The following is a 24870-nucleotide window of genomic DNA, read 5'->3' as shown; positions in this document are numbered from 1 at the left end:
AAGAATTTAAGAATTTAAGAATTTAAGAATTTAAGAATTTAAGAATTTAAGAATTTAAGAATTTGAGAATTTAAGAATTTAAGAATTTAAGAATTTAAGAATTTAAGAATTTAAGACTTTAAGACTTTAAGAATTTAAGAATTTAAGAATTTAAAATTTAAAAATTTAAGAATTTAAGAATTTAAGAATTTAAGAATTTAAGAATTTAAGAATTTAAGAATTTAAGAATTTAAGAATTTAAGAATTTAAGAATTTAAGAATTTAAGAATTTAAGAATTTAAGAATTTAAGAATTTAAGAATTTAAGAATTTAAGAATTTAAGAATTTAAGAATTTAAGAATTTAAGAATTTAAGAATTTAAGAATTTAAGAATTTAAGAATTTAAGAATTTAAGAATTTAAGAATTTAAGAATTTAAGAATTTAAGAATTTAAGAATTTAAGAATTTAAGAATTTAAGAATTTAAGAATTTAAGAATTTAAGAATTTAAGAATTTAAGAATTTAAGAATTTAAGAATTTAAGAATTTAAGAATTTAAGAATTTAAGAATTTAAGAATTTAAGAATTTAAGAATTTAAGAATTTAAGAATTTAAGAATTTAAGAATTTAAGAATTCAAGAATTTAAGAATTTAAGAATTTAAGAATTTAAGAATTTAAGAATTTAAGAATTTAAGAATTTAAGAATTTAAGAATTTAAGAATTTAAGAATTTAAGAATTTAAGAATTTAAGAATTTAAGAATTTAAGAATTTAAGAATTTAAGAATTTAAGAATTTAAGAATTTAAGAATTTAAGAATTTAAGAATTTAAGAATTTAAGAATTTAAGAATTTAAGAATTTAAGAATTTAAGAATTTAAGAATTTAAGAATTTAAGAATTTAAGAATTTAAGAATTTAAGAATTTAAGAATTTAAGAATTTAAGAATTTAAGAATTTAAGAATTTAAGAATTTAAGAATTTAAGAATTTAAGAATTTAAGAATTTAAGAATTTAAAATTTAAGAATTTAAGAATTTAAGAATTTAAGAATTTAAGAATTTAAGAATTTAAGAATTTAAGAATTTAAGAATTTAAGAATTTAAGAATTTAAGAATTTAAGAATTTAAGAATTTAAGAATTTAAGAATTTAAGAATTTAAGAATTTAAGAATTTAACAATTTAACAATTTAACAATTTAACAATTTAACAATTTAACAATTTAACAATTTAACAATTTAGAAATTTAAAAATTTAAGAATTAAAGAATTAATGTTTGGAAGACGGAAAGCGTTGATGTTTCATTTTTTAATGGGATAAGGAAAAATCTCCACGGGATCCCCAAGTAAGGTTCGCTTGGAGTTGAACGGTTTTTGGAGAGGTAAAAGATCTAGAATTCGCTCTAAGCAACCGTTGCTACCTTTGGAGTGATATGTTTAGTAGGTAAGCATTTATTCTCAAGGCAAGCAATCAGATGCTACTGTCGAGTCATTTCCCGTTTGACACACACGAATTTAATTTAAATAGTTTTTCAAACCAAATGGGTTATAACCTAAAAAATTACAAATTGGGTACTAAAGCCCTATGTAAATTTTTATGTACAACGGTAAAAAACACGATCAAAAACCATTTCTGATCACTTTTTTTCATTTTAATGCAAAAAAAAAAATAATGACAAGACAACATTTTTTCGATGGATCAACTATGGTCCCCTTGAAACGAGCTGTCAAGTAGGAGCTTTTCTGTCAAGAAAGACCGCGAGGTTAATTTTTCAAAATTGATTTAAAAATCCATTTTAAACTCGTTGTGGTCGTACAAAGGGTCATTGTACTCAGAAAAATAAGCTTTATCACTGTAAACAATAATATTAGAAATCTAAGCTTCATTTTAGGACCCAATTACCGGAATTTTGGTGTATCGGCATCTAGCATCATCTCCACTTAAAATTTTAGGGTCAACATAAAAAAAAATACCTAAGACGTTATGTCTCAACTTAAGTAAAAAACCGAAAACAACTGATTTTTTGTTGTTGATGTAGCTACTTTTTTTTAAAGCAAGTCCAATTAAAATATTGATCAGAACGAAAATTTAGCAATGTGCGCGCTTTTAAAAAAGAAGATAAAGATTAGGATTTTTTTTAAATTACCTTTTGATCACTGGAAGTTGAATTGCAAAATCCGATTTAAAATTTCGATTTTATTTTTATTTTTTGGAAGATTTTGGAAAATATTTGCAACAGCCCAAGTTTCAAAGTATAAATACTAAAGAAAATGCGGTTTATTTCGAATGTACTCAAATTTTAATAATTAGCAAAGCGGAATTTATCATATTTTTACCGTTTTTTATACAAAATACTCAAACTTTCAAAATTTACAATATGGGTAACAAACGAATCGAAATTTTGCAATCAATCGTTGCAAAATTGTCAATGCAAATTTTGCTCCGTAACCCATATTGCAAGTTATGGAAATTTTAGTATTTAAAAAAAAACTACTATATTTTGTGATTTTTTTTTTGTGTTTTACAAACCAAATAATGATGTGAAAATGGATTAAATATTTCGCTTCGTTTGATACCCATATTGCAAATGATAAAAATATGAGTATTTTCGAAAAAAACGATATTTTGTGAAAATTTTAGAATTCGAAGAACACTCTAAGTTGTGAAAATCCATAACGAAACTTTGTTTCGTTTTATTCCCATATTAAAAATTTTGAAGATTGGAGTATTTTCGAAAAAATAAAATATTTTGTGAAAGTTTTAGTATTAAAAAAATTAATAATGCTCCATTTGATACCCACATGCAAATTATGTAAATATGAGTACTTTCGTTAAAAAAATTTCATACTTTGAAACTTACTAGTATTTATCGCCGATAGAAATATCGAAATAACGATATCGAACTATCGTTATCGAGCTTCGTTTATCGTTAAAAACCTCGATTGTAAACCATAGAAAAGCTTATATACACAGCAAAAAATCCGATGGTAAAATTGCATGCAAAAGCATGCACATCACCTTCGTCAAAAAGACACTTAATATTACACACTGTATGTACAATTTTTGTAAACAAAAAAAAAGTTGCAACCGACGGGAATCAAACCCAGCACCAACAGCCTTAGCCCGCTGGGCCATCAGACCAATGAAGAATTGAAACGCATATATGAGTTTGACATTTCGGTCAAGTAGGTTTCCCATACTGGTGGCCTACATATTTCAGGATGTAATATTACATAGAATCAGGCTTGCCACACGTACAGATATTTTTGGCACAGACCAAACACTCAATCAAGTATAACTTTAAAGAAAAACATTTTTATCAAAAACTAAACAAGTAAAAAGATGCAAAAAATGTTTATCTTTTTAGTGCAGTTTACAAAAGCTACTCAAGTGTATTTTAACTGTAAAAATAATTAGTTTGAGTGTTTGGTATGTGCCAAAAATATCTGTACATGTGGCAACGCTGCATAGAATTTCATAAAGTAATGCAACATTTTAGCAAAACAATGCAAAAGGACCGAAGCCGAAGTGTAAACAAAGAGTCTATCCTGCTCGTTCCGAATGTAAACATCAACTGACGTGAGCAGGATAGACTCTTTGTTTACACTTCGGCTTCGGTCCTTTTGCATTGTTTTGCTAGATTTATTTTACACCCAGGCCTTTTACACGCAGCTGGATTGCTACTTTTTTGCTGTGTACATATTTCGCAAAAATAAACCTCTCTATTTTTTTTTAAATCAAGTTTGATAACGAAAAGTCTTTGTTTTAAACTGCACAGTTTTCCTATTATAGACACTTTAAGATCGATTTTGAAAATCAATTCATCCTGATCAAGTTGTAGTTGTCTGTAAATTTTCATAAGAGAATTACACTAAAAAAAAGGTTAAATCGAAACAGCGCAACCTGCTGACAAAATCGTCAAAAAATCTTCCCATACAAACTTCATCCTCGAGTATCAATCAATCGTGCATATTTTTATTTTTTCGTCAATTTTCCGAAGACACCAAATCTATCCGAAAATTCCTTCCAAGGATATAGAATATTTGGTCAATTTTGTATGGATATCCAGGACTTGAGAATATCGTAACCAGACTTTGAACTTCTGCTTCCGTTCGTTCACAAACGCATAAACATCTCCTTCCCTATGACTGCGTTCGAATGATTGCTGCCATCGCGCAGCACCGCACAAGCAAGAAAGAGAGGGAGAAAAAGAAAGAGCAAGAGCGTGTGGTGGTTTCGCTGTCGAAATTCCAATCATCTTCCCTTTGACGCACCAGCACACAGGCAAAAAAGAGAGAAAAAGAAAAGAAAGAGAGAGAGAGAGCGTACGGCTTTGCGCCGCGCGGCTGCTTGATTGTCAAGCTCGGCATTCGTTCGTTTCAACTTCGTGTGTAGTCTCTTCGTAATGACGGCCGATGATGAAAGCTGACTGACAAGGTCTTTCAAATTTTGTGGGCAATGATTGAAGACAATTTGTCGTAACATAATTCTGGAGTTTTTTTTTTTGAAAAGGTCCAATAAACCAAATTTTCAGTTTTTGCTTTTGGGTGTTTTTAGAACCGCCTTGAGTCAGGGTATTGAAAACACCTAAAAACAAAAACTGAAAATTTGGTTTATTGGTCCTTTTCAAAAAAAAAAAAAACTCCAGAATTATTTTTAGCTTTGAAGCAAGAAAACTTTTAAAATAATATAAATTTGATAGAATAATATTTCAAAAATCAAATTGGCGATAGCTTATCATGAATTTTTAATGATAAGGCTTGTAGAAACGTAGGAACTAGAACTAAAAAATCGGCAAAAGAAACAAAAGACTACAAAAATAGGTTGCACACTGAATGATTTTAAAGCCATTCCTAAGCCTAAGACAAACAAAACGGGTTCTGGAAATAAAAATTAAAAACAAAACGCACACACATCGCTTCTCAGTATAAATACAACGAGTTCTTATCACCGACAAGTCTTGTTGTTTGTGATTAATTCCCGCGAATATGTAGGCGCGCGCTACAAGTTTACCCACCCTCGTGTGAGTGAGTTAATTGCACGATCGAAGTCGATCGGTCAGTATAGGAGACAGTTCGTCACTAGTCGTCCAAGTCGGTGCACTAGTCACACTATTCGCAAGGATGAAGGAAATTCTGTGGTAGCTTAGAAGTTGTTGGTAGTATTAGCATGTTTTTAATCGAGAATTTTAATTTAGGACCTTCCTGTTGATCACGACGTCCTACGCAAGTCGCGTAGTCCGCGAGCACCGGTGCATTTCGCCGGCCGGCGAGGACATGTGCATCCTGCAGGAGGTCTTCTACAACCGATCCACCACGGACAACGTCTTCCCGCAGAACTACTCGCACGTCCACATTGGATCCGACACGACGCGGACCTTCCAGTCGCTGGTGCCCATTCTGGACGGTCAGCTGTTCCGAGAGTTGGGCGAACCGCAGGCACTCGAACTGACCTACGTGAAACTGAAGACGCTGGAGATCCCTCGGAAGCTGGTGCTGGGCAACTTTGTGGACAATTCGCTGCGCGAGTTTTGGCTCGAGCCGGGAGAGATGGCGCCTGCGTTGAGCTATCTGGATCTCAGCCGGAACGAGGTGTCCAACTTGACCAACATCAGCAGCCTGGTTAATCTCGAGTCGCTGTACATGGTCGGCAACGAAATCGAGCACATTGCACCGAACACGTTCGCCGGATTGACCAAACTTAAGTTGCTCAATCTGAACCACAACGAGCTCAAAATGATTCACGGCGCGGATCTCCCTCCCAGTTTGATCTGGATTCGCCTGGCGGACAACAGTCTGGAGTCGCTCGACGCGGCCGAGCTGAAGCTTCCGCTGCTCGAATACCTGGACATTTCCAACAACCACCTGACGACGCTCAACGGTGCCGAACTGATCATGGACAAGCCGAACCTGCGCGAAGTCTTCTTCGGCGGTAATCGGTTCGATCTGGCCACCGTCCAGAAGGTGACGGAACTGTTCCAGCGGCACAACGTCTCGTACACCCTGCTGGACGACACCGAGGACAACGAGTTCATGCACTGTGACTACCGGAGCAAGCTCGTCGACGGGGTGTGCGTCCGGCGGGACCAGATTCCCAACGGTTGGCTCAAATCGACCGGACTGAGCGTGCTGACCGTGCTGGTGGCGGCCCTGTTCGGGATGGTCGTGCGCTGGGTGTTTCTCGCGATGAGCAAGTGATAACGGGTGGTGTTTAGACGGCGATGGAGGCTATTAGTTTATCAATTGTGAATAAAAATGATCAATGTTTTAGTTGTACGATGTACTCAAAACAAACGGGGCGGTGATTAGTTATGGAAGTAATGAGGAATCCTTATGTTTTTTTCTTTTCTGTGAAGAGAGTGAACGTTCATTGGAACTCGAACAAAACAAAGCAAATCATACTCTAGAACACATGTTCCATAGTAGAGCAATTCCAGCCCAAAACAGGAATTTTTAGGTACTTTTTTCTTGACCTCTCCGATTTCAATGAAACTTTGTAGACATGTTATCCTAGGCATATATAAGCCATTTTGTGTATATAGTTACACTCGATAATGACAGAGGGCGTAAGTTTTAAATATTTTTGTATTTCGTAATTTAAATATTTCTCTAGCCGCATCGTATCGAAATGTGGTCAAAGAAACTTGTAGGAAATTTAACGAGCTTACACTGAAAGAAAATTTTGATTTTAAGAGTAAAATTTGAAGGGAGCCCACGATTTTTCGTTCAAAATTTTTGTGAAAATAGCCTAAGATGTTACAAAAAGACTCACGAAAAATGCAGGATGGAGCAACTCACCTAAAAAATTACAAAAATCATTTACTGAAACTGTTTTTTTTTTAAAGTGCTCTAAACATCAAAATTTTCAAAAACCGAACTCAAGAGTCGATTTTCCAGACAATTTTACATAAAAGTCTCTATATTGACCATTGTCCTAAGTCGAATCCTTGTGAAGTTACAGCGAATTTAAAAATAAAAATGTTGAAAAATAGGTTTTTTGATGGTTTTTGGCAATTTTTATATGACAGACTTGATTTTTCAGTCTCGAAAATATTTTTACCGGAAAGCTCGTCCAATTTCCCATAAGTTTGTCTTAGACCACATTTCAATTGGATGTATGGGCTTACAGATATAAGCTGATTTACTATCCAGGTTACTATACTACACTGAAAAAATATTATGTTTTCAGTTATGAGCAATGTAATTAGCTTATATCTGTAAGCCTATACATCCAATTGAAATGTGGCCAAAGACAAACTTATGGGAAATTGGACGAGCTTTCCGTTAAAAATAATTTCGACACCGAAAAATCAAGTCTGTCATATAAAAATTGGCAAAAGCCATCAAAAAACCTATTTTTTCAACATTTTTATTTTTAAAACCGCTGTAACTTCACAAGGATTGGACTAAGGACAATGGTCAATATAGAGTCTTTTAGGTAAAATTGTCTGGAGAATCGACTCTCGTGTTCGGTTTTTGAAAATTTTGATGTTAAGAGCACTTTTCAAAAAAACAGTTTCAGTAAATGATTTTTGTATTTTTTTAGGTGAGCTGCTCCATCCTGCATTTTTCGTGAGTCTTGTTGTAACATCTTAGGCTATTTTCACAAAAATTTTGAACGAAAAAAAATCGTGGGCTCCCCTTCAAATTTGACTTTTAAACTTAAAAATCAAAAAATCTCATAAAAGTGGCGTGTATTTTTCTTTCAGTGTATTTTTTTTTTCGGAAAGCCCGTTAAATTTCCTACAAGTATGTGTTTGACCACATTTCGATACGATGCAACGGCTTCGAGATACAGAAATATTTAAATTACGAAATACAAAAATATTTAAAACACTTACGCCCTTCTCAAATGTCATTATCGAGTGTAAATGGCTTATATATGCCTAGTATAACATGTCTACATAGTTTTTATGAAATCGGAGAGGGTCGGGTACAACCGATTCCCTATTTGACATGGAATTGCTCAAAGAAAGCCTCTCTAGGTTAGCGGTTTCTTCTGAATTAAATAACCGATTTGCGATAATCCAGTTGAAAAAAACTGTATGTAGCAGTATTTTGTAGTTTCACACAATTTTTTAAGTTTAAAAAACCAAAACATTAAATTTGGGCTCCAAATCTTCCAACAAATAGTGTATTGATATTTTCATCTAAAACAAACTTTTAAGTATAAAATAACCTATTAACTTAAAAGTTTTAACTCTTTTATGTTAAATAACCTAAACGATGTTTACTCAATACTGGTCATGTCTTTAACATAACCATCTGTACTTTTTCTTTTTTAAGTTTTTGCCCTCCGGCACAATTTTCGCGAAAAAAAAGGTTCATGAAACTGTAATCAACATATATGATATTGCATATAAAACACTAGCAGACGAATTCAGGCTGGTTTAATATATTTTTATAGGAAAAGGATTATTTTCTCCTTTGGCATTGAGCAACGGAGCACCCGATTCGAGTGGTAGAAATGACAGTTCTCCCATAAGGAATACATTGCAGAAAAAAGCAATACAGTCATCCCACATATTCGGAACGGTTTCCAGATCGGCCAATGTTCAAAAGATCATAGCAAATCGATAATTGAACTTAATGACTCGCCTTCATTTGAAAGCTTTTCTTGCGATCTTTCGAATGCTGTATCGAACATCTGCAAATTTTAACTTTTATATGAAGTTTTTGAAGAATTACTTTGACCCTTGAAATCCACAAAATCGGAACACTTTTTTCTTACGAATGTAAACAAACTTTGGATCTCTCCAGGAGTACATATTTATTATCAAATAATGACTTCACACGCTGAAACCAATGAAACTCAAGCTTAGTGATGTTTTATACATGGTTTGATAACTTTTTTTGTGAAAATATCAGTTAAATTCAGGTGTTCCACAATTGTGGGAGGCACAATAACATCCCACAATTATGAAACAGGCCATTTGGTAGGGTCGACAGAAAAGCTACATTTGGCATGCTATTGACAAATTATCATAAAAGTGTTCCGAATTTCTGGGTGTTCCGAATATGTGGGATGACTGTAACTACTCGAATGGAAATGCTCCATTCTGTGACACTTCGGGCAATGATTTTATTTTTATTTTCATTTGAAGATTCTCCATTCAATTTTGGCAGCTGTCCGTACTAATAGGTTTTTAAGATATTCAAAAACCTGTATCTTGAAAATGGATTTTCTGGTCAGAGTGGTGCTTGGGACTTCCCATCAAAAAAAAGTTTAACTCTAAAGTAATCAACTCTTAAAAAAATAAATTGCGAAAAAAAAAACATCTTTGAAGAAAAACTTCCCCTTCCCTTCCCACGCCTTGTCTTTAACATCAATTCCTTCCCTACCCCTAGTAGGCCAGAACCCGTTTGACAGCTCAACGTGGTGGACGCGTTTTTCCTCTGTTGTTGCAGCGCGAAAAGTGCTTGTGGATGAAGGTGGAAGATTCCTCCGACGACGAGTTTCTTCCCGTTGTCGGAACGCAGAAGCGGTAGAAGACAAGTGTACAAGTGACGACGGAGCCGACGTCGGAAATGGCAACGAGGAACAGCTTCTCAACAACAACAAGTTCAGCCCGCTGGTGGAGAACAACAACAATAACAAAGTGCCTTTTTCCCAGCCGGGAAAGGAAGCATCCCACCGGTTCCAGTGGCCAAGAAACCACCTCCTCTGATGGTAGAGAATATGAGCTTCGACAAGCTGATGAGTGTAATGTTGTCGTGCACAACCAAGCCAAGTTACAAGCTGCCATCAAGAGAAAAGCAAAGTTCGCCTCATCGACGGAAACCCCGTACATTGTTACGTTCCCCAAGGGGTACACGAACCTCAAGAAGCTGAGTGAAATCAAGCTCTTGACAGCATTTCACATCCGGTTGGAGGCCTACCGGAACAAGCGGCCGAACGTGACTCAGTGCAAGAACTGCTTGCAGCTGGGTCATGGGACCAGGGGGAGGTACAACAACTGTGGGGGTCCCCACAAGACGGACGAGGGCAAAGTCCAAGAAGCAGAGCCGAAGCGGTGTGCCAACTGCTCTGGAGCCCACGAAGCCACGGACCGCAGCTGCCCGGAGGCGCCAGCAGGCGTCGAAACCGAAACCGCCGGCAAGGAAGGCGGAGAAGCAGAGTCCAGCAGTTCCGGCGTTCACGCCGGCGGAGTTCCCTCCGCTGCCGGGCGCAGTTCCGGACGGAAAAGCGAAGGATCGCCCTCGACCCGCAGGAAGCAGCCAAAGTGGCTCCCGAGGCGGTGGAGCCACGGAGGAGGAAGCCGGGTAGGTGCTCTACAGTTCGGCTGAGTTGTGGGGCATTTTCTCCGAGTACATCGGCAGGTTCAAGACCTGCAAGACCCGTTTGGACCAAGTAACGCTCGTCAGTTACATGATCTCCAAGTACGGATTTTAAGGAGTTATTTTTGTTATTATTATATATTTGTTTTTAAACCGATCCTCGGCCCTAACCTGGTCGCAGTACCTAAAAGGACACATAAGATCCTCTGTAATTACTCTTAGCTTTAAGATCAAAGCCGACTCGGTCCTAACCAGGTAACAGTACCGAAGAGGCACCTAGTAAAAATAATTTTATGAAAAAAAACCTAACAGTATTAACAGTTACGCGATTTCACTTGTTACAACCACAACAGTGGATTCAACATGTTGCAAAACGAAGCAATACATTCTAAGTTGTACGAAAGGAAATACTCACTTTCCTTATTTGATTGTGGAGTTCCCTGTCCATGTGGAAGGTTCTCACTGGATCACACAACTAATACAAAGTACCTTAAAACTTAATGAAATTTTGTCCCAAACTCATAGCATTTTAGCTCGGAAGGCACCGTTTGATCACCAACTTCATGTTTTTTGTGTTGCCAACACTGTTCATCTGATCGCCCACATAAACTAACCCCATCACTCACCGCACTGCTGTTCGCTCCTCCTCCTCCTCCCCCTCCTCTCTCACTCGAATCACTGGGATCGTTGCTAATGTGGAACCTCCGCTGGAAGGCCACGTTCGACCGCTCCGTGTCGTTCAACGCCCCCGGCTGGGCCGGCAACGCCGTCGGCCGTTCCCACTGCGTCGTTCGCGCCACATGGTTCACGTAGTACGTGCGCCCGATTGCGTCCTGGCGCTCCTCCCAGCCCGGCGGCAGCCCATCGTTGGGGGCGGTGGCCGCGCCCTGTGAGGCGGCTTGGGCCGCGCGCATCTGAAACGGCGAGATGGTGGGGTGAAAGTGGCATTTCAAGGACTGAAGTAGATCTTACGGTGGCGTTCGAGGGTTGATCAGCGGACGAGGCGGACCACGCGTTCTGGCCGGCCGCGTCCTGGTCGCGCATGACGGCGTGGTAGATCTCCAGCGTGCCCCGGATCTTGGAACGCAGCATGCCGGATATCTTCTTCGGTCGCAGCGGGTAGCTTTTGTTGGGGATTGTGCGGCCTGCCTGTTCGCGGGGCAGGTTGATCAGCGTTAGCTCGACCATTCCGAGGAAGCCGTCCCGGGTCAGTCGGTTCTCGTCGAACACCTGAAACACCAGCTTGTGCTCGTTGGGTTTGACCCGGAAGATAAACTCTTCGTTCCACACCGGGTTGAGGGTCTGCAGAAAGGGAAGAATTCACGGTTATTTCCAGACGATCCCGAAGAATCGTTCATAACTGACCTTTTTCTTCGTCTTGGTGACCATCGAGTCGATGTTGACGTCGCCGACGATCGTGTTCACGTCCACCTTCACGTACGGGTCGCTGTTGCCGAAGATGTCCTTCTTGGTGAGCGAATGCGCGGCCGCCACCTTGATCCGGACCAGCGTCGATTCTTCGTCATTCTGCAAAAATTCGCACACGCGGGAAGGAAAGTTGCATTAGTCATAGTAGGCTTAGGCAAGTTGAGGTTGGATAAGTGACACGACCGTAGCTGTTATCAGTTAACATTTAAAAAATAGTTTAACAAATTTACCAAAAACATTTCCTCTATTGTTTTCTGTCTCCAAAACCTTCACTAAACTCTCATTTCCGAAAAAAAAAAATAACTAAAAGTCACAAGACACCTGTAAATCTGAAAACCTCTTCTCCACTCAAGAGAACGACTCAACAGTTGTTGTGCACGCGTTACCACCGTCGATAAACTGGAGCGGCTCGAGGGAGAGAGAAGAACTGCCAGCAGCGGCGTTTATCACCGATAAGCTTGGCAGGTTTTGGTCGGGATAGTGATAACAACACTCGCAACAGGTCCGTAATGACGACGACGACGGTGAAGGTGGATAGAAGAGGGACGCGGGCAGATAAAAACTGAATGGAACACTTTGGTAGCAGTGGCGTAGTTTGGGAGATCCGGAGCCCTTGAAAAAAATGTTAAAATTTACGTAGATTTAAAATTCTACAATTCCAAAATTCTAAAATTTTAAAATTCTAAAATTCTAAAATTCTAAAATTCTAAAATTCTAAAATTCTGAAATTCTAAAATTCTAAAATTCTAAAATTCTAAAATTCTAAAATTCTAAAATTCTAAAATTTAAAATTTAAAATTCTAAAATTTAAAATTCTAAAATTTAAAATTCTAAAATTCTAAAATTCTAAAATTTAAAATTTAAAATTCTAAAATTTAAAATTTAAAATTTAAAATTTAAAATTTAAAATTCTAGAATTCTAGAATTCTAAAATTCTAAAATTCTGAAATTTAAAATTCTAAAATTCTAAAATTCTAAAATTTAAAATTTAAAATTCTAAAATTCTAAAATTCTAAAATTTAAAATTCTAAAATTCTAAAATTTAAAATTTAAAATTCTAAAATTTAAAATTCTAAAATTCTAAAATTTAAAATTCTAAAATTCTAAAATTTAAAATTTAAAATTCTAAAATTCTAAAATTCTAAAATTTAAAATTCTAAAATTTAAAATTCTAAAATCTAAAATTCTAAAATTCTAAAATTCTAAAATTCTAAAATTCTAAAATTCTAAAATTCTAAAATTCTAAAATTCTAAAATTCTAAAATTCTAAAATTCTAAAATTCTAAAATTCTAAAATTCTAAAATTCTAAAATTCTAAAATTCTAGAATTCTAAAATTCTTAAATTCTGAAATTCTGAAATTCTAAAATTCTAAAATTCTAAAATTCTAAAATTCTAAAATTCTAAAATTCTAAAATTCTAAAATCCTAAAATTCTAAAATTCTAAAATTCTAAAATTCTCAAATTCTCAAATTCTCAAATTCTAAAATTCTAAAATTGTTGAATTCTAAAATTCTAGAAATTTTTTAATTTGAAAATTTCAAGAATTCTAAAATCCTTTAAATTCTAGAAGTATTAAGGTGAAATCGGTCCACATTGGGCTTCTTATTCTTGTTCTTCCTTTTCTTATCCATCATTGAAATCATTGATCATCTGCAATATATTTGTGTTGGTAATATCACCACACACACTACTACTAACCGAGTTTGTTTACTAACATTACTTTACATAGTTTTGATGGTTTTGACAGCCTTTTTTGTAAAAGTTAATTGAAAATAATTCGTCAAGTAAAATGCTGTAAGAATATTCGCAATTTTTCAAATCCAGTTCGTGTGTAATCCAGACTTATTACTGCATGGCCACCAATTTTAGATGATTCAGAACTATTTCAGCAATTATTAGTTTCAATTTTGTAAAACAAAAGGTGAATTTGGGAAATCTGGATTTAAAATTTGATAGTTTTTTTTTTGGAAAAAAAATTCACCGTATAACAAAAAATCTCCACGTTTTAATAAATTTTATTTTTCTTCTGAAACATCTGTAGTACATCTTATAAACATTGCCTTTCGTAAAACTAACTTATGCTAAAGCACTTCATGTTTTTTGATACAGTTCCGATTTTTGGCGTTTTGCGTATCGTAAAAGTTGCTGCCGAGGCCCTGCTTTGGCCCTTGACTATTGCGCGTATTCCCGAGAAAGACACGCGGCAAACCAGCCTCGAAACGACGCGCCGCACTTTCGGCAAATGCGTGCTGTCAAATCCCATACTGCGCGTTTTGTTTTTGTTGATCTTCTTCTTCGAATCGCCCGGCATTGTTGCCAGGTATCTTTTATATTGTACCAAAAGTGCAGAAAATCGCTGGCAACAAGGTCTATGGCATATTCTGAAATGCCACGCGGCGTGTACCTTTGAAAGAAACGGACAATAACATTTGCTTTTTTGAACGCATCGTCGACGTTGAAATTACCGCTTGCCGATTTGATAGATGGCACTCTTGTGGACCGCCTTACCCCTCTCCGTATCTTAATCGTCTTCGTCTTGGAAGTTCTCCTTCTTCAGGAATCCCTCGATGAACCTGGACCGGGCTTCCATTGAGTCATGTGCGCCGAGAACTTGCAGCAGCACAGCCGCCGAACCGATCACCTTGTGAAACTCGCTTACTCTGACCACCTGCAAAGATCTACTTTCGGACCTGTTCTTCCCTCCACTATCATTCCGCTCCAAATCCTGGTCCTTCCGTTCAACCGATTCCATCACACTCTTGGTCATACACTACAAATCGGGCCCCTTCAGCACTACTTCTTCGGTCTAAACGTCATGTCGAAGGTCAACCCGCGAATATTACGCCGTCTCGGAACTATTGCAGTGACTTTTTTCCAGCCGATCCAGGAAGTCCCGGGCAGAACTCAAGTTTGGTTGGGGGAACATTTGCCAGCAGGTTTGGCCTTCGATTGGACAGTGCGGGACGAAACTTCTAACACTGTTTATCAAAGGCTTGCCGCGCTGCAGTTGTCGATAACTTGATCTTGCTGGGGTCGTTGGGCAACGCGACAAACTGGCAGTTCCGGCAGTTGTCTTGCAACTGCCATCCTCGGGACAATACCATGGTTTCGACGAGTCCGGAATACAATTTCCTACAGGGCAGTTTTCGGGCCAGACAAAAAGCCATTTTCTTCACCTCTGGTCGCCTGAATCGAGCACCTTCGGGCGATGTTTGGCCAGAGCTGAAACCGGTTCCGGCAAATCCAGAATCAAAAAAGTTCTTCAGATATGGAAACAGTTGCGATTTGCTGAAAACAAAACTAATGAAATATTGAATTCAACTTTATTACACCGAACTCACTCTTGGCGCTACAATATTCCGTTTCTCCAAAGCTACCAACAACTTCAGCCGGAACTCCACCACAGTCTGGCCAGGTCCAGTTTCCTGCCGAAGAATTCGGATGCAACAGTTCCGGAAAAGAACTCTTAATAATTCGCTCCGCCGGCTCCGCCACAACTAGTCCAAAATAAACAACAATCAAAGCCACTAGATTTGTGTTGGTTTTCTGCCAACTTGACAGAACGATTATGGCCCCTGATTGGCTGAAAGCAGCAGTGATGCCAAATCAAGAGTGAACAAAATAATATCAAATTAGATTTTTTCCTAATTTGGTTGAAAATGTTGCTCCAAGAGAATTTTTTACTCAGTAAATTGTGTGTTGTATCAAATAATTAAATTGTACTGCTTTTTAGTGTGTTTTAAAAGAACTAATTAATTAATTCAAATATTATTGTACATTTCAAAGCTGAATGTTGCTGGCAACCCTTTATGCATTGATCAAAGAGTGTTTGGAAACGGCTTGTACAAAGGAAATTGAAGCATTGGACTAGGTTTTAGGTACGACTTTTCAGAATATTTGTCAAGAAAAGATGATTTTCAGCTTGCTGGGTAAGAACAAAGAAAAAGAAAACGAAAATTTGCTTGGTTCGGATGCTCGGGTTTCGAAAGTTTCGGCAAATTACGAGAAAAATAATGTTTTTCGCGTAACAAAAAGTACTTTTCCTACAAGTTTTCACCAAAACAGGATTTGCTTAGTGGTATGAAGTGTATCTAGTGAGTGATTATCGGAGTTTTGATTGAAATAATGAAGGGCCCAACTTTTGTGAAGAAGACTAGAAAATTCGTTGTGAAGAAGAAGCCTGTGATTGAAAATTTGTGCTGCATCAATACTTCAGGACATTCTGAGGTTTTTGAGTGAATAATCTTAACAAAAAAGTTTCTATTCGATAATTGGTGAACATACCGTGCCGGAGTAAACTTTTGGTGAAGGTAGGTGGAAAAATAGTGCTTAAAAACCCAATATTCTGAACACGGTTGTTCTCAGCCAGTCGAGACTAAGGTTATGTTTGTTATCATTGATTGAAATTAAGGTCGACAGACGGTAGCCTTTTCCGCCATTTTTCTGATACCTTAGAATTTCACCTTTTAAAATTCAAAACTTTCAAGAATTCTAAAATTCAAAACTTCAAAAAAAAAATCAAAATTTTAAATTTGGAAATATGGAATTCTGAAATACCCATTCTGGGAAATTTTTTTTCATTATTTTTTTTATGTGTTGATCAAATTACAGTCGACTATCTGGTTGTCAATATCCAAGGGACCGTCGAGGAAGAGAATCATTAGTTTACAGAACGATGCAAAATGAAGACTCGATTGAAAATATGTTTTTCTTGGTACCCAGCTATGGGAGATAATCATGGCAACGTCCAGCAAACAAAAACAAACTAATGTCAAACACCCTTCAAAGCTTCGTTTCGCAAAGAAAAATGTCTATGCAAGCCATGAGATAGTGACAATATTGACAACCGGAAGAGATTTTTAAAGCAAACGGAATCCAAGGGACCGTCGAGGAAGAGATCCTTCAAGCAAGAGAAAATATCGAGGAATAAAGCCGATCGAAGTATGCAGTTTGAAGGGACTGAAGAATTCATCGATAGATGGAGCAATATTGATATCGAGAAGATCGACAGCCAGAGAGTCGACTGTACTAAACTCCAAATAAAAAAAATCTTTAGATTATTTTTTTATTTCAAATAGTCAAAATGCGTAAATAACAAATCCCTTATAAATTTAATAATTCAGCAATTTAAAAAAAAATATTCAAAAATTTAAAATTCGAAATTCTAAAATATAAAAATTCTTGAATTCTACAATTCTAAAATTTCAAAGGTTGAAAATTTCAAGATTTTAAAATTCTAAAAAGTAAAAAAAAATAAAATTCCAAGATTTTAAAAATCCGAAATCTCAAAATTGTAAATTGCAATATTTTGAAATTCTTGAATTCCCTGAGTTTTTTTCATAAGTTTTTTATTTTTTTTTTAAGTCTTAAGCTGGGTGATGAATAGAGAGAATGCGTAGCGTGATTTTCGAATGGTCCCACTTTGTTTACATCCACAAAGTAGGAGGCTGTTCAAGCACAAGCATGAGTTTTTCTTACTGGAAAATGAGCTGTTTTATGATCAGTAGCTTGTGTTTCATTTTTCTAGTATTTTACATATTTTGCTGGAAAATTGTGTGTGTTTTCAAATATCGATCGGTTAGAAGAGGTTTCTTTTTTTACGGGTGACGAAGAACTGCAGCGAGAGTGTCATTCTGCGATGTTGCAGATAAATTCCCTGGTTGATTTTTGAATCCTGCAGCTCTTTCTGGTCCAGCGAAAAAACATCGCTAATTCTAGCGAAACTGATCCAACAAACAGAGAAGATTTTCAGTAAACCAGGTTTTCAAACGGAATCAAGCAATAAAGACAACTTTTAGATGGATAAAACCGCATCGACTCCATTAACAACTTCCATTCATAATTATAAAAAATTACGATCTCGCCTGTAACTTTCTTAAGATTTCTTGACTTAAACCCAGGTCCTCAAAAGCCACACATTTTTTTCATTCTTCCAAAAAAACAAACAATTTTTAATGATCGATAACAATACTCTCTACTTTTGGCGAACAGTAAATTGGTTCCACTTTGACAGTTCCAAATTGAGGCCGTTTTGCGAACCACTATTCCGCACCCAGGTCTTAAGATAACATTTTTTTAAATGTCAAATAACAAATCCCAAAATTTTCAAATTCAAAATTTGTAAAAATTCAAAGATTTTATAATTTAGCAATTTACAAAAATATTTTATCCTAAAATTTCTGATTCTGAAATTACAAAATTTCAAATTCAGAAATTCTAAAATTTTCAAAAAATATTAAAAAAAAATTAAAAAAAATAAAATTTTAAGAATTCTGAAATTTTTTAAAATTCTTCAAAAATCTAAAAATTTTAAAAATTCAGAAAATTTCAAAAAAAATTAAAATTTTAAAAATCAAATTCTGCAAATGCTAAACAAATTGAAAATTCTGTTAATTCTAAAGATTTAATAAGTAAGAAATTTCTAAAAATTTTGAAAATTCTTAAACATTTTGAAAATTCTGGAAATTTTGCAAGTTCTGAAAGTTCTAAGAAATCTGGAAATTTTGTAAACAAAAAAAAAATAAGTTATGAAAAAAATTAAATTTCTCAAACTCTGAAAATTAAAAAAAATATAAAGATTCTAAAAATTCCCAAAATTCTAAAAAAATAAGATTCTAAAAATTCTAAGAACTCAGAAAATCACAAAAAAACATATATATATATATAAATTCAAAAAAATGTGAAAATTCTGAAAGTTTTCAAAATTTTCAAAATTCTGGAAATTCTGAAAGTTTTTAAAATTCTAAAAATATTGCAAAATTCAGAAAATTTCAAAATTCTAAAAATGTTGCAAAATTTAGAAAATGTTGCAAAATTTTCAAAATTAAAGTTTTTAAATGTTAAAAATTCTGAAAATTTTAAAAATTCTAAACAATTTAGCAAATAAAAAAACGGAAAATTTTAAAAATTCGGCGAATTAAAAAAAAATCTAGAACATTCAGAAAATTCTAAAAATTCTGAAGGTTTCAAAAATTGTAAAAAAATTAATAATTCTGGAAATAAAAAATTTTGAAAATTTTAGGAATTTTGAAAATTTTAGAAATTTTTAAAATTCTGGGAATTTAAAATTATTACACTCTTAAAGTTTTATTATTCTAAAACTATAAAAAATAAGGATTTTTTTTAATATATTCAAAGACTCATTTTTGAAACTTGTAAAAGAAAATAGTTTCAACATTGTTAAGATCTTGGCGACAACTTTTTAAACTCAATTATTGAAAGTTTTATATTTTATTAGATATTCTTGTTTGAATATGTAGCTCGAAGTTAAAACGGATAATAATTTACAAATGTCGGTTTTGGCGCCCTTGGGGCTCGCTAAGTAAACCAACCCTTAGGTACGGCGCTGGAACATTTAAACCAACTAAAAAACAAGGTGTGAGGATAAAGGTCCGAGTTCAGGTGTATTTTAAATAATCGTCGATTATTGGTGGGAAAAGTGTCAAACTAATTGGTCGATTATAAAAGAAAGATCGATATTTATCAGGAATAATAAATTGAGCATCTAATCTATTCTAATAATAGAAAATTGAGAAAATTTGTTGCTTAGTTTTTCTTAAAATAATATTTTAAAAACCTAGCCTTTTCAATAGCCCCAAAAACATCGCATTTGGTTTTCTTTGGACAAATTAATAGTGCGGCTCATACGCCAATTTTCAACGTCATTCTTAATCGTCACGGTCATAATTCTGGGCTTAATTCAACCGACTTAAACGCGTGTGCGTGCATGTGCATGTGTGTGTGATATATGGAACATTGTGACACACAACAAAAAAAAAAAACCCAGAGATAAAAATACATTCAACGAAGAGTGCCATACTAAATCATACAGTAGTTCAACTCTTGTCCAGCAGCGGAGGTGTCTGTGTAGTATCCGCCTGTAGTTTCGTTGAGGCCACAGACTTGGGCCAGATGTGTTCAACTCAGGACCGACGACGACGACGACGACCTTGACAAACAGACGCAACAGAGAGCCAATCTAAAGAGCGTCCACGTATGGCTTAGTGTGGAAAAGAGAATTTTAATGTGTGTGTGTGGTGAAGAGGTTAAATTTCCGGTAATTTAAATTGAATCACAATACAATCTAATGCGGAGAAAGTGGATTACTTATTCAAGACAAGGCAATTTTTATTAAGAAATTGTTATTTTTTATGGTATTTGACATAATGTTTTAAAATAAAATAAGATTGAAATAAGGGAAAGAAAAAAACTTTAATTGTCTTGTTTTATGTTTTTCTTCCAAAATTTTCAAGTATTTTACATGCATTTAGTATGTTTAGTTTTTGTTTTTTATTCTTCAAGGTTTTAAAATTCTTAAAATTCTTAAAAAAATTAAAATTCTTAAAAATCTTTAAGTTTTTTAATTTTTTAAAATATTTAAAATTTTTAAAATTTTTAAAATTCTAATTTTTTTAATTTTTTAAATTCTAATTTTTTTTAATTCTTAAAATTCGCAAAATTTTTAAAATTCTTCAAATTCTTAAAAATTCTTATAATTCTTAAGATTCTTAAAAAAATTTAAATTCTTAAATTTAAAAAAAAAATAGAATTCTTAAATTTTTAACATTGTTAGAATTCAATTCAATAGAATTTAAATTTTTTAATTTTTGAAATTTTTAAAATTCTCATTTTTTTAATTCCTTAAATTCTATTTTTTTTTAATTCTTAAAATTCTTGAAGTTCGCAAAATTTTTAAAATTCTTAAAAAATTTAAAATTTTTAAAATTTTTAAAATTCTTAAAATTCTTAAAATTCTTAAAATTCTTAAAATTCTTAAAATTCTTAAAATTCTTAAAATTCTTAAAATTCTTAAAATTCTTAAAATTCTTAAAATTCTTAAAATTCTTAAAATTCTTAAAATTCTTAAAATTCTTAAAATTCTTAAAATTCTTAAAATTCTTAAAATTCTTAAAATTCTTAAAATTCTTAAAATTCTTAAAATTCTTAAAATTCTTAAAATTCTTAAAATTCTTAAAATACTTAAAATTTTTAAAATTCTTAAAATTCTTAAAATTCTTAAAATTCTTAAAATTCTTAAAATTTTAAAATTCTTAAAATTCTTAAAATTCTTAAAATTCTTAAAATTCTTAAAATTCTTAAAATTCTTAAAATTCTTAAAATTCTTAAAATTCTTAAAATTCTTAAAATTCTTAAAATTCTTAAAATTCTTAAAATTCTTAAAATTCTTAAAATTCTTAAAATTCTTAAAATTCTTAAAATTATTAAAATTCCTAGAATTCTTAAAATTATTAAAATTCCTAGAATTCCTAGAATTCTTAAAATTCTTAAAATTTTTAAAATTCTTAAAATTCTTAAAATTCTTAAAATTCTTAAAATTCTTAAAATTCTTAAAATTCTTAAAATTCTTAAAATTCTTAAAATTCTTAAAATTCTTAAAATTCTTAAAATTTTTAAAATTCGTAAAATTCTTAAAATTTTTAAAAAATTTAAAATTCTTAAAATTCATAAAATTCATAAAATTCATAAAATTCATAAAATTCTTAAAATTCTTAAAATTCTTAAAATTCTTAAAATTCTTAATATTCTTAAAATTTTTAATATTCTTAAAATTCTTAAAATTCTTAAAATTCTTAAAATTCTTAAAATTCTTAAAATTCTTAAAATTCTTAAAATTCTTAAAATTCTTAAAATTCTTAAAATTTTTAAAATTCTTAAAATTCTTAAAATTCTTCAAATTCGTGAAGTTAGAAAAATTCGCAGAGGAATGGGTTTAAAATTGATTTCACTTAAATTGAAATTTAGATTTTTTTTTGAAAAAGATTTTTCTTTGCCTCTGATTTTTCGGGCCAACTTTGAAAGGTAATGGGGAAAGGGTCTTAATAAAATTATTAAAATTATGAAAATTATAAAAATTATTCAAATTATAAAAATTACATAAAATGCTCAAATTCTTAAATGCCACCAGATAGCATTAGAACAATTTGAAGAAATATTTTTGGTTAGACACCCAAATTTTTAGAAGAATATACATTTTGTGATTCGATTTTTCCGAGTGAAATTTTTGCAAAGACTTCTGATCGTGTACGATCTGTTTTATTTTCTTATTGGTAGAATTATGAATTTTAAATCTTTAAATTATTTTTGTTTCAATTTATGCATTTTTGTTTTGTTTTGACCCTCGGCTTTTTTTTTCCTCAAACTTCATGCATTATTTTGAAAAAAAAACAGCATCACAAAATGCCTAATGCATTCTTACAGTTATGCTTCTGTTGCAAAAAAAAAGGCGTTCTAGTTATAAATTTAACAAAACATTCAAATTATGTTTACTAAGTTTGAGAGCTGAGGCTTTGTTTGCACCAGATTTGCTTTCTCTTTCTAGCAAAAATATTTTTGTCAAGCGACTTGTAGCTGATTTTTTGACTGACCGCCCAATATTTCAGTCAACAGGGACTGTGACAGCTCGAGCTCGATCATTGTTTGCACCAGAACACTGTGACGAGGAGTTCGCCATTTTTGAGTTAAATTATTATATTTTTTTTTCGCTGGACCTAGAAAGCCTTATTAGCACAGTATCAATGAATGAGAATTTTTTTTTCTAAGTTTCACGTTGTTTTCTGGGGTTCCAAAATTAAAAATTTGTTAGTAGCTTAAAAAATGATCAAAAAATGCAGAAATCAACGTTCTTCAATGTATCCTTAATAGTTTACATTAGGGTCCTAAAGCCCTAGGTAAATTTTCATGTACAACGGTAAAAACACGATTAAAAACCATTTCATTTAAATGCAAAAAAAATATTGGCAAGAAATTTTTTTTCGATGGTTCAACTACCTTGGTTCAACCCTTGGAACGAGCTGTCAAGTAGGACCATTTCTGTCAAAAAGGGTTGCAAAGATAATTTTTGAAAATTGGTTTAAAAATCAATTTTAATTTTTTCGCGGTCGTTCTAAGGGTCATTGTACTCAGAAAAATAAGCTTTATTGTTGCGAACAATAAAAACTCAAATTTAAGCTAAATTTTAGGTCCCAATTAAAAAAAATATAATAAAGGTGGTTATGTTACACATGACCAATATGACAAAGAACGTTGCAAGAAGCTTGCTGTAATGCTGGCAAATGGATCGTACCATTTCGATTTGTCCGAAGAATGGTTTAATCGGACACAATTTTCCCAGTCCGAATGGTTTGCTGCGTATCTTGACAGGTCATCTTTCCATTGAGCAAAAAGTCCAATGCATAGGAAAGGAACCAATGTTTTTATAAAACATTGAAATAAAATGATAAGAAGTAGTTTATAAATCTGTGTGATATCGCAAGAAATTGCATAGGGTTTCAGGACTTTATTGGATATCTTTTGGGAATCACCGGCGCAATACTTCCAGGCAGCACCTTGTTGCCCCTTTCCCATCCAACCTCACCTCCTACCTCTTCACGCCTCACTATTTGCTCTTATCTTATCAGACAAACAATAATTGCCGTGCATTGCATTGCTGCTGACCATTTCTGAAAGCGTTTCTGGGCTCCACGAATCGACCGTAATGTAATCATATAATATCGCTTATCATTTGCCAGCGCGACGGCCCGATCCGGCCACTTTTTCGCGTGTCCCATTATTGACTTCACCTTAAGCCTATTGTTTTTTTTTTGTTTCAATATCTTCGCCCCAGCATCTTCGTCGTAATCTTGGTGGTTACGAAAGATGCAACATTGGAAAATTTGCACCCGAGTCGGGACAGAAGGGGGGGGAATGACCACAGTCTCCGGCTTGGCAGGAACAGCCCTTGTTTGCGACGTTCTTTGTTCTGGGACCGGCGACGACCTTCGCGGGTTTTCCCCGCATTTCCCCTTTCTGGACTCACCGCATTGAACAGCGAACCCCGCGGGGTGGAAGAGGCCAGCGCCAGCGAGCTGCCGTAGGCGGAATTCCCCACGGATTGGGCCCTGCGGCGGGGTGGCCGCTGGGGAGTTCCGGAACCCAGTGACGCCGTGCTGCCGCCGGGCGCCAGCAGCGAGGCGTTAAAGTTGCTTAGCTGCGACCTCATCCTGCCGCGGCCGCCCCAGCTCTTCTGCCCTGGAACAGTCGGAATCCGCGTGACTGTTTTTTTTTCTTGTTTCTTCCGAGCAAACTATTACTCACACTCTCGGGGAGCACTTAAAGGGTAGAATGATTTTACGCCTCACACCACTTCTTCACCACGGACAAACCCCCTCTTTCAGTGGGGCACACTCGCGACGGTCACCAACCTCCGGATCCGTAAAAATCGAAAACGTCACAAGAGAAATCCACCAACGGTGAACCCGTTCCGACCCGATGACGACGACGATCGCGAGGACAAACGACGACCCGCACACACAGGGGGGAGAGAACCTGCCGCAGGGCAGAAGGAAAATGGTAATCAGCGGAGCAGAAAACTGGCACTGAAGTAAAATTACGGACCGATGGTGTTGTGTGCGTGTTTGTTCTTCCAGCTGCGAGTCGACCGTCGGAGCTTTTTTTTTCTGCCAGCAGTTGGATGACGGTTCGTGCGGTGTTGTTGTCGTTGAAACTTTTGTTTTTGTGGGTGTGTGCGAAACTGTCATCAAACTGTCACCACCACCGGCAGTGGGGCCAGATTTGCGGAAAACGGTGAAAATAAATCTTTAAAATAAAACATTATTGAAAATAGGGTCCTAAACACGGTTCTCAAGCCCTATGTAAAGAAACCTTGAAAGAAACACGATTAAAAACTATTTCTAGTCTCTTTTTTCATTAAAAAAAAAATTCTAGATTAAACTCTCAAAACCATCTAGCCATCATGGGTTTCCTATGCAGATAGGACCTTTTGAAACTTTAATGTAGAGCTTTATTATGATTCGTTTTTCTTCGTACATGAATGTACACACACAAAGAAAAATCACAATTACTCTAATCTAATCTAATCTAATCAGACCCTAGCGCAGCCAATCTTTCGAAGGGATCCTGGAGAGTGCCTTAGGTTAGATGACGCCTAGCACTCTTCTTGTCATTTATTAACATTTGTAGTGCGCCATTGCATTGAAATGCATTGAAACATCACAAGCGTTAAAGCGGCCAGGCCTACTGCGTAAAGCCGTATCGCAGAGATGACTCGTAATTGGGTTGAGTTTGAGCACTGAGTGTTCGAACGACAACACAATTCTGAATCGACAGAGGAGGAAGAAGCGTGGGGACACACCACCATACGCTCCGAGATTTTTGGTTGTATAAGGCTTTC

The 24870-nt window shown here is 34.6% G+C and overlaps 2 protein-coding genes across 2 annotated transcripts in view; one reads left to right on the top strand and one right to left on the bottom strand.

Annotated features, from left to right (window-relative positions):
• LOC6045123 overlaps window positions 1-24174 on the bottom strand; it is a 40880-nt gene extending 16706 nt beyond the window's left edge. Inside the window, 5 exon segments of the mRNA XM_038260704.1 lie at window positions 5175-6123; window positions 10878-11165; window positions 11224-11553; window positions 11617-11778; window positions 23497-24174. Coding sequence (XP_038116632.1) covers window positions 5175-6123; window positions 10878-11165; window positions 11224-11553; window positions 11617-11778; window positions 23497-23679 — 1912 coding nt within the window. The 5' untranslated portion in view covers window positions 23680-24174.
• Window positions 4929-6301, top strand: LOC6045122 (leucine-rich repeat-containing protein 23). Its single transcript, XM_001862492.2, has 2 exons — window positions 4929-5114; window positions 5172-6301. The coding sequence occupies exons 1-2, from the start codon at window positions 5098-5100 to the stop codon at window positions 6169-6171; spliced, it is 1017 nt and encodes a 338-aa protein (XP_001862527.2). The 5' UTR covers window positions 4929-5097; the 3' UTR covers window positions 6172-6301.
• Window positions 24175-24870: the final 696 nt, after the last annotated feature.

The sequence above is a fragment of the Culex quinquefasciatus genome, chromosome 3, assembly GCF_015732765.1.
Source record: "Culex quinquefasciatus strain JHB chromosome 3, VPISU_Cqui_1.0_pri_paternal, whole genome shotgun sequence".
NCBI lineage: Eukaryota > Metazoa > Arthropoda > Insecta > Diptera > Culicidae > Culex > Culex quinquefasciatus.
This window is presented reverse-complemented; position numbering and strand designations above follow the sequence as displayed.